The sequence below is a fragment of the Malurus melanocephalus genome, unplaced genomic scaffold (assembly GCF_030028575.1).
Source record: "Malurus melanocephalus ecotype Western Australia unplaced genomic scaffold, MMel_1.1 scaffold_2, whole genome shotgun sequence".
Taxonomy (NCBI): domain Eukaryota; kingdom Metazoa; phylum Chordata; class Aves; order Passeriformes; family Maluridae; genus Malurus; species Malurus melanocephalus.
This window is the reverse complement of record NW_026623234.1, coordinates 8,155,383-8,165,580: the sequence shown is the minus strand read 5'-3', so window position 1 is coordinate 8,165,580 and position 10,198 is coordinate 8,155,383. Positions and strand designations below refer to the sequence as shown.

The 10,198-nt window shown below is 42.3% G+C and overlaps 1 protein-coding gene across 11 annotated transcripts in view; it reads left to right on the top strand.

Moving 5' to 3' along the window:
- The window catches only part of EXD2 (exonuclease 3'-5' domain containing 2), a 15,711-nt gene extending 10,227 nt beyond the window's left edge, over nt 1-5,484 (top strand). For 5 of the 11 annotated variants that reach the window (XM_057367246.1, XM_057367226.1, XM_057367237.1 and 2 more), the window contains exons 8-10: nt 179-314; nt 1,044-1,400; nt 2,140-5,484. In XM_057367246.1, coding sequence (XP_057223229.1) covers nt 179-314; nt 1,044-1,400; nt 2,140-2,356 — 710 coding nt within the window. In that variant the 3' untranslated portion in view covers nt 2,357-5,484. The remainder of the gene's footprint in view (nt 1-178; nt 315-1,043; nt 1,401-2,139) is intronic. The other 6 variants (XM_057367188.1, XM_057367179.1, XM_057367170.1 and 3 more) reach the window with 3 other exon arrangements.
- The last annotated feature ends 4,714 nt before the right edge of the window (nt 5,485-10,198 follow it).

Here is a 10,198-nt window from a genome sequence, read left to right as displayed (position 1 = left end):
TCTCTCTCTCCCCTCTCTCTTCTTGTTTCTTAGATAATGGAGCATGAATTTTTTTTGTATTTCTTATTGGAAATGCTGTTGGCATTCATTAGGATGACTCTTATGTTGTAGCATCATTATTTTAGCTTTCACACAAAAATTTGTCTTGAATGTTTTCTCTTTGCCTTTATCCTTTTAGAGCTAGTTAGCACAGACCCATTTGTTGTGAAGCTGCGGTTTGAGCCTTCAGGACGTCCTGAGTCTCAAGTTGATTATTATCTGACAGTCAAAGAAAACCTGTGTGTCGTATGTGGCAAGAGAGAATCCTATATCCGGTGAGCTGTTTAGTGAATAGGAGAAAAATGCATCTTTTAAAACAGGACTGAGGTGTGCATCTAGTTTATCATCCAGAAGCTTGGTTAGTGGCCTGGAATATTGTGCTTGTTCACATCCTGGGTGGGATCACTGTTCAAATGCTCTGCAATTGTATGTGAGACACTGAAGGGACCAGCCCTTCCTCTTTCAGAGGCAGGAGATACTRGTCCTAGGAGAAAGCAAAGCATATGAAAGATGTATGTGCTGCAGTTTGAATGACGAGGGCAGCAGTGTGCTGACACACACTGGCTGGGTGGCATCCTCTTCCAAAAGTAGCTGCACTATTCCTTCCACTGCTTAATCCTTAAATTTTTGAAAGGTTTAGGTGAGCCTAAAGYTCGTGAGGTCAAAAAGAACAAGTTTTTTGTCTTTATCTTTTTGTCTGCTACTGATTAGTTGAGAAGTATACTTCTCATACTGCAGCACTTGATTTTTTTTTTTACAGTATGAATCTTCAACTGAAAGATTAATTTTTGGAAGGGGGAAAAAGAGAAATGCAGAGAAATGCCTGTAGAGAGAACTGCAAATGAATAAAAATTATAATTTACTGTACTAGGACTCCTGATTTTGATAATCTTTGTTCTCCTGGACTTCAGTTTTAGTTGACCCTTTCTGGGCCAGGAAGGGGAGGAACTAGGGTGCAGCAGCTCCAGATAAAGGCAATGAGCTGTCTGTTTTGTCTTCTGTAGGAAAAATGTTGTTCCTCATGAATACCGAAGGCACTTCCCTATCCAGATGAAGGACCACAACTCGCATGATGTGCTCCTGCTCTGCACATCCTGCCATGCCATCTCCAATTACTATGACAACCACCTCAAGCAGCAGCTGGCCGAGGAGTTTGGGGCTCCCATTGGCTCYGAGGAAGGTGTGCGTCTCCTGGAGGACCCTCTGCGCAGGCAAGTGCGCTCGGGGGCACGAGCCCTGCTGAATGCAGGCAGCCTGCCTGACCCCCGAAGGGCAGAGCTGCTGCAAAGCATCAAGGACTTCTATAACACAGAGACAGTCACTCCAGAGATGCTCCAGGCAGCAGCTGGTCTTGAAACCAGGTATAGCAAGGCCATGTAGGCTGGATGTAAGGTTTTCAGTCATTTATGTTTAATTTCTTACTGGTTTTGTTTTTGTTTATACCTGTCTCCCTTCAACCCACCACTGGTCTRTGAACTGCAGCTCTTCTTTCCCTCTTTCCCTTCCTCCTCACCAGTCTTCTGTTCTTGCTCTCCATCTTCCCTTCCCTTTATACTTCTTTTGAAGGACAGATCAAGAAAAGAGTCTGAAGGACAGTCCTTCCAGAAGTCTCCTCTTTTGCACTTCTCAAAGCCTCCTCAAATATTTTTTCTTAACAAGTATCTAGTCTCTGCATGAAATGAGTCCTTTCTCCTTGTTATGCTTGCTGTTTGTGAAGTGCTGGTGCTATAACTCAGAGCCTGTCCAGGCAGGGAATTCAGTGACAAGCCTCGGTGCTCTGGAGGGTCATACAGTTCTTGCCTTGAGAAATTTGCAGTCTCATGAGAAGCTTGTAATGGACCTTAAGAGCTTTGTTTAGTGTTGCTGTAAAAGAACACTTTCTCAGTTCAGAAAAAACAGCTTTACAGTCTTAACTGTGTTCCAGAAAGCAGTCTGGCATTGAAGCAAAGCTTAAAACTCTCCCTCTTGGTTAGCTTGACGTTTGTCTGTAATTAAACTCTGCAGCAGAAAGTATCTTCAGAGTCTTGCTGTTCATTGGAGACAGATCTGGAGTCTGACAGTGGGCTTGYGTGAAAATAAATTGTGTTTGTGTCCTGGCAGGATCTGCAATGAGAGCTACGTGCCACATGGACTGAAGGTGGTGCAGTGTTGTGCCAAAGGAGGCCTGCGCTCCCTTATGCAGCTGGAAAGACGCTGGCGGCAGCATTTCTTGGACAGCATGAAGCCCAAACACCTCCCAGAGCAATGGTCAGTGGACCATAATCACATGAAGCTGATCCAAAAGTATGGGGAGGATCTTCAGATCAAGCTGTCATGAAACTAAATTCCTGGACTCTGGATAGTGTCTAATGGACATACGTAGTTACATATGGAAGATGGAAGGACTGTTTGTTTCTATGTCTCCACTAACACCTGTGGCCTGGGTTTGCAAAAAGGCAGCAGTAGATCTGCCCGATTCGACAGTTTAAGTTGACAGTTTATAGAGTTAAATCCATTGAATTGAACTTACAGGTGGTTTGGAAGTTTAATCCTAGTCTGTCACTCATGAGTTCAGTGCAAGAGTGATAATAAGGGCACTTGTCTTCTCAAAGTGACAAYGAAGAACTGTTTTCTAGCCCCCAGGATGTCTAATGCCTCCAGACCATCTCTCATAATAGAGTGAGTCAAGAGAAAGGCAACAAAAGCACAATAGATGAACGTTTCCAGATTTTCTGACATGCATTTATGCCCTTGGCTTCACCTTGAGAGTCTTCTTGATGAAAGTCTTTGTTTGTTTTCAGTGCAGTTGTATTCATATGAATTCTTCCTAGAGAAGGTCCCCTGCCAGAGAGATCCCTTGTTTGACAGAAACAAGGAAACCTTATTTTTTTGCAGATTCTGAGCTGTACAAGCATTGCAGATAGTCCTCAGCAAGTTTCCTGGTGGCAGGTGCCTGATGAGAASTGACAGTCTGGCAGTATGGAAATACCTATGTCAAATCTTTTGTTAAACAGCTTCCAGTAACACAGAGTTTATAAAAAATGTTTTTCCTAATTCTGCTTGTTTGTCGTAATTTTACAGAGACAGGGTGGCATAACTCCTATGACTGGTGTGCCAGAATGGAAGGCTGCAGGCTCTTTAGGAAGGTGGCAAGGAGGAGGTTGGCACCTTCTGTGTCAYTGACCAGCTGGAGTGCACAGAGCTCCATGTGGTGTGCATGGAGCTCAGCCTAGGGATGAATGAGGAGTCAACCAAGAACTTACGTGTCAGGATTAAAGGGAGGGCAGGGACAGGTGACAGTGGGGATCTGCAACAGATTGTCCAACCAGGAAAACTGAGTAGGTGAAGCCTTCTATAGATAAAAGCAGCCTAGTGTTCACAAGATCTGGTCTTCATGGGGGACYTCAGGTTCCTGGAATGTGTTGATAACTTTTCCAGAAAGCAAAGCGCATTGTGGGCTGCATGAAAAGAGGCATGACCAGCAGATCAAGGGAGATGTTCTTTCCCTCTATTCTGCTCTTGTGAGACCACCTGGAATACTGTGTCCAGCTCTGGGGCCACCAACATGATAGAGCAAGTCCAGAGGAGGGCTCCAAAGATCATCAGAGGGTTGGAGCACCTCCCCTATGACTTTTTACAAGACCATGTAGTGATAAAACAAGGGGTAGTGACTTTAAACTGAGAGAGGCTAAGTTTATATTAAATACTGGGAAGAATTTTTTTACTGTGAGGGTGGTGAGGCATTGGAATAGCTTGCCAGGGAAGCTGTGGATGCCCCATCCCTGGAAGTGTTCAAAGCCAGGTTGGATGGAGCACTGAGCAACTTTGTCTAGTGGAAGGTGTCCCAGTCCATGRCAGGGGTGTTGGAACTGGGTGTTCTTTAAGGTCCCTTCCAACCTAAACCATTCTGTGATTCTATKAATAGCTCTTGGTATTTTCATATCAGACTGAAATAAGGACAGGTGTCTTAAGAGGGATGAGAGGAAACAGACCAGCAGTTTTTAAGAGATCAGATCACACATGGAAAAAAATGGAAAATGTTGTTCTGTACCTGTATTCAACATGTGTGGTGGTGAGCAGGTTATACTCTCTTCATGCCTGTTTCTCTGTCTCTAAAATGGGACTAATAATACTTAACTATCTCACAAGGGTGTTGTGAGGCTTAATTAATTCATGTTTTTGTAAAATGCTTTGAAAATATAAGCTAGTGTGTGCTAATTATTGTTTTTAAGATGTGCTGCTGTCTAACTTTCTCAAATATTCAGTTTTTTGTCTGGTGCTTGACCTTAGTTAAAGATAACATTTTAAAAATATGTAGTCCTTTCTGTAAAATCACTTCTGATAATTTTGATTGCATGAGATGAGTGTGCTTCTATTGAATGATGAAGATACGCTCAACTTTTATACATCTCTGTAAAGAAGTTTCAGTAAAACCCTTATCTTACTTCACACTACTGTGTATAGTGCAGTTGACCCACATTTCATTATAACATTTGGGCAGAATCCTGGACCTGCTGTGATTGTGGCTGAAACTTAACAGATAATTCAAGAAATTTCWGAGGCCGGGTGAAAATCCTGTTTGAGATGAGGAGGAGCCATGGAGAGAAATGGTACATTAATGCCATCCCAGAGGAGCTGCAGTAGCAGCATCAGGAATCAAAGATTCATGATAAATACTACTTATCACAGAACTGCAAATGAGATAATTTTCATTATAAGGGCTTTTTTCCTGTACCACTGACAACTCTTAACAAAAACTCATCTAGCCAAATGCGGTATGTCTCTGTGCTCATTCACACAGGTGATTGTAATCCCAGCATGACCTTCCTGCCTACAGCAGCAGTTTGGATATAACTATTTCTTTCCAAAGCATTCTGAGCATGTGTTCAGATAGTGCTATATCCTGTCTGCATGTGATCAGAGTGTTGAGAGCTCTCTGCATGGCTCAGAAACTCCTTTTCAGTCATCAGGAGTACAAGGTGTCCATTTCACCTCTTTCTTCTGCTTTGTTTTTTTCTCTTTTTGTTCTGATAGGAACTCCTGATAAAAGTGGTCTCTTTAATGGAACCRATTGGCTGACCACAGGGTCAGGTCTTTTCTGTTTGTGAGACAAGAAAGTAATGTTGTGAGACAAGAATTGGACTGCAGGCCCTCTGTTTTTAAGGAATCGGTGGTATTATTGCAGAGGGTTTTTTTTCCAAATCACTTGTTGAGAAATAGAAGCTAACAAGGAAAACTTCCTTCACAAATATTTTCTAAACAAAGGTTCTTTGTTGTTTGTAAGATATCCTTAACTTGCATAATTCAGTCTGAAAGAAGAGGGGAGGCAATATATTTATTATGCAGAAATAGATTGGTTTTATTTTATTATTATTATTTTAAATTTTATACTATTCTGTAGATAAAATTTCCTTATATGTCTCCATTGCTAATTGTTACATTCTATAAAAATTTACTCTTTTACCAGATTTAGCACTTTTGAAACTTATTTTTTCCTTTCTTGTATGCTTGCTTTTTCTCTTCTTTCCTTGTGTCTTACCCACTCCTTATGAGTCCATTGTTCCTTATAGTAGCACCTGGATTTCACTCTCCAAGTTTGCCTTTCCAGTGCCTTCCCTGATTCGTGTGTCAGAGATCAGCTGTAGAAGAGGCCCATGCTGGCAGCAATACTGTACTTCCAAGCAATGCCTTGCCTAAGGTATGTTTGAATAGTGAGTTCAGGTGCAGTCCTTGGCCTGATCATCTTGGTCAGTMATGGCTAGAGATCTACATTTGTTCAAATGAAACCTTAGATTCTTTTCACAACCTGAGCATTCATCTAGGTTGCCCCATGTGTTTTACCTTTACTGCAACAGTCCTGCACTTACCCATGCACATCTATTTTGTCTGTGGAGGAGGAGGAGAATTGGCAATGTTTCTCTGTATGGGCTGCCTTTCACAACATAGGATTTTTCTTTCTCTTGCTTGTTACTTCACATTTGTAAGTTTGTCCAAAGTATACTGCCAGAGATGGAGGAAAGAAATTTTCCATTTTACCTGGTGCTTGGGGCTACTTGCCTTAAACTGGTCCTTGCAGGTTATTGGGGAGCAGACCCCAGCTGCTGAGATCCCCAAACCTGTCTTGGCTTATGAATTCCCTGTGGAACTTGCCTCCATCCTACTGGTTTCATGTGTTTTGTCCATGTGAAGCAGATGTTCTTCTGTAAGAATACAGCTGGGTACAAATTTSCAGAGACACGCGTCTGGAGTGAGAGTAGCCATGGCCCCTGTGGTAGGCTAGTGTTCTTTCCTCCATGGGCTACAAACTGTCTTTCCAAACACAACAGTTTGTGGTTTTTTCACAATGTTTAGTAACTTAGACATTATTGCAAGCTGCAGGATTTGTCAGCTGAGCAGCATTGTCTGTTGGAGGTGCAGTAAGTGCTGTACTTTTGAGCAGACCATACGTGACATGTTAATTATGCTGCTGACAGACTTGGCATTYGGGGTGCCTTGGTTTTCYTCCTTTGACAGTCTCTAAGGGTCCYAGCTRTCACATCTGTGACTGACGGGACTGAAGACAACAGATCCCTGTGGGCTTACATTTTTCTGTTTGGTATTCAGTAACAGCAGGGATGGGAAGCTCTCTTCCTGTTGCATTTCTATTGCTCTGGCTCCTTAGGGAGTATCTGAGCTCTGCATTATCTGTAACATGATTTTGGTGGGAGTTTTTCCGTGAAGGCAATGTGGTTGCCTTGAGAAGTGCCTCATTTCCTTGGCCCTATGCCTAAATGTCTTTGTGGAGCTGGGTCTTCTGCACGTATAAAGGAAGCTTCTGTAACAAGGAGTCGCCAGGAGCCCCTGCTGGTCTGCAGTGTTCTGTACGGATTTAGAGGTGCCTCTAATCTGAAACAGCAAATCAGTTCTTGTCTCTGCTTCTTGATCTCCTTCTTTAGGGCCTCTACAGTAGTCCAGACCTGTAAGAGCGTCTTCAGTCCCGTTTTGATGTTCATTGGGAGTAGGGGTCATTATAAAATCCTTTCTTTCTCTTCTACTTTGTACTGTGTTATTGGTATAAGGACTTTTCCTCACCCTGTGGGGTATATTGTTCTGGAGAAAGGCAGAGGTAGTTTGAGACAAATGCAAAGATATGTACAGCTTTTTCAGGGAGTTATTAAAGGAGCCASGGTGAGCCCTCTTGTTTTAGCCCTGAATCAAGGGTTTTTTGTTCAGTGCTTTTACAGGTGAAGAGGGTAATGCAAGTGAGCCAACGTAGTTAAGCTTAGTAAGAGGAAAAAAAATACCCAAAAGCCAAATAAACACGCATGGAACATAATTCCTTATATTCAAAACAGAGTCCTCTATCACTGAATTCTACCATGAAGAGCAGGCAGCTCTGGCAAGGATTTTCTGTGCCAAGGTTAGTGCTGCATCCTCCCTTGCCACTTAACTGTAATGGAAGTTGTCTCTGTCTTGAATTAGCCAGTGTGCTGCTACCTGGGGTCTCAGTGGTGTTGGTCGCCAGGAAACAGAAAACCATCTTACTTTTATTACTTTTCTTTGCAAGCTATTGGGTAAGTGCAGCTTTGAGATGGGGGGAGTAAAGAGAACRGAGAAAAAAGAGGATGGAGGCTTTTACTGTAAAATAGAGATGTCATCTTCAGATAACAAGAAGCCATTTCCTAGTACAGGAAAAACTTCAGCTATAGACGRTAGAAAATATGGCTTCTATCTTTCTTTGCTCAAAAAATTTAAAGATTGTGCAGTGGTTGAGAAGGAAAAAGGAGAAGGCATTTATATATCTTGACATGAATGTGACAAGTCTGGGAAAAAGGTACTAGGCAGCTGTCAGAAATGCAGGCTTAAGAGAAAAACTGCCTGTCCAAACTCCCTTCACAAAAAACCTGCTGCTCCAAGAAGCTGCTTCACATTGTATCATGCTCTGTGGGGATCTGAAATGTATCTGTTTCACATTGATTAACAGCAAGTCGTTTCCAATTGATYGTTCTCTGAATAATGTCAGACAGTACTTTGCATCAGCTGAGATCTCCCTGTTGCTTTTCCTTTTTCCTCTGTGCCATGACTCTGTCCAGGACTTTTAGCCATAAATAAAAACAGAGAGACTGACTGACTGCTGGGGTGTGTGAAAATATGAGTGAGATTCCTTTTCAATGCACTATGAATAAAAAAAATCATTATCCCTACTTGTCTAGCCAGGGCTATGGAGAGTTCAAATCTGAGCTGTAAGTATGTGTGTGTGTATAGTTTTATGTCATATTTTTGCTATTCAGATAATGTTTTCCATATGTTTTTAAAGCTTTATCTTTTGTCCCCCTCTAGTTCTCCTGTGATATATGAGTAGCAAGGCTAGATGTTGTTCAGCTGCATGTCTCAAAGCACTGTGCCCATGTCTTAAAGACCAGCTCCATCTTACAGATACTTTCCCCACATTAGAAGTAGAGTTGGTTCAAGCAGTAAAATTGGAACTTATGTAATCCTTATAGAGCCCTGGAAAATACCAGACTAGACTGTCTGTCTCTTGATGCTCGTGTTTACAGGGGAGAAAACTTGACTTCAAGKGCATTTTCTGTGTACCATGGGTGATGGTGAATGTTAGAAGAATACTCAAATACCCCTTTTATCTCTGCCTTGCAAATGGACATTGGGACTCTTAATGTCACTGGGCTCTGGCCTCATTAGCTCCATGACCCCAGTTCTGCTCCGCTGCTTTCAAGGTTTCCAGTGCACAATGAAATATTGGAGTGTGTAARGCCTGCTGCAATTTTGGACAAAGAAGCCAGCAGGTGAGGTAACTACAGATAGATAATTGTAAGAGCTAAAAAAGGTAGGTTATCTGTATTTCACTTGATTGGAATAATGACCACTTAAAACCAGAAAGACTTCCTGCTACCACTAATCTTTTGCTGGATGTGTTTCACTGCCACCTGTGTCTAGTCAGTGGGCTCACGCAAAAACTTTTGCCATAGCCAGTGGGTACTAACCTCARTTGTATCTCAGCCTGCCTTGCCCTAACTTTGAAGGGAAAGGAGCAGAGGGAAGCCTGAATGGGTCCTTGTCCTCATCACTGCCTCTTTTGGTGTGAATATGCCMCTCTGGAAGGTGAGTCCTGTGCTCTGCAGGGGACATCAGTTTGGAAATGTGGCTTATGAGCAAAGACTAGAAGAWCTGAGTTTGTCTTGTTTAGCTGAAACAAAGAATGGAGGGACAAAGAGGTAAATAAGAAACATATTGTGCTGAAGAGCAAGGGGATTTTTGGGGTCTGCTTTCTAGTCTAGSTAAGACAGGAGGTTATGGACTTAAATGTCAACGAAGGAGATTTGTGCTAGAAAAGCTTGCCTATAATATGCATTGCTTCATGACACAGGTCACATTGCCTTCTTTAGCAGCACACTGACTGGCTCCCCAGCTGAAACCATCTGTGCTGCCCACTGACAAACCCAGAGATGATAAAAACTAAAATATTTTATCTAACTCRGTCCATGGACATTTTGCTCCTCTATGTGCTATGTGCCCTTCAGTCACCTGCTGCCAAGACAGACATGCAGAGCATCTCTCTGAACTACTTTAATTAATATGTGCCTGCTCTGGATTTTGATAGCTCTTAAAAAGTAGCTGTGAGTGGTATCTTGTATCAGAGGGAGGTTTTATATCACTGCTGTGAAGCTTGCCATTGCTACTGCTGAGGAGGTGACCTTGGCACGTGTTCCCTCCCCTTTGCTCCTCACACTATGTGTTAACTCCACACTTGGCACTTCCAGTCAAATGCTTCAATAAAGGACGCAGAAGTCAAATGAGAATTTTTTTTTTTTTTTTTGAATGCAACTTAGTAGCTTTCCAAAAACCCTGCTTCCTTGAGAAAAATCACAAAAACAGACTTCCAGACCTAAACGAACTTTCTCTTCCTAAGTGCTCATTTTTTTTAAAATCTCAGAACTGCACTTTGGAGAGACAATGTAGTCAGTAACTTCATCAGCCTTATTTTTCTGTAAAATTCCTGAGAGTTTGTTGGAGAGATTTCACCACCACCACCCCCCATGAAGTTAAATAGAAGTGCTGTACAAAGAAATTGTGCTGGAATAAGATGGGAAATGCATGCCAGTAAAACCAGCATGATTTTCTCACTTGTATCCTGAACAAAGATGAAGGGGAAAGCCTGAAAAATGCAATCAACTTGAAGGGA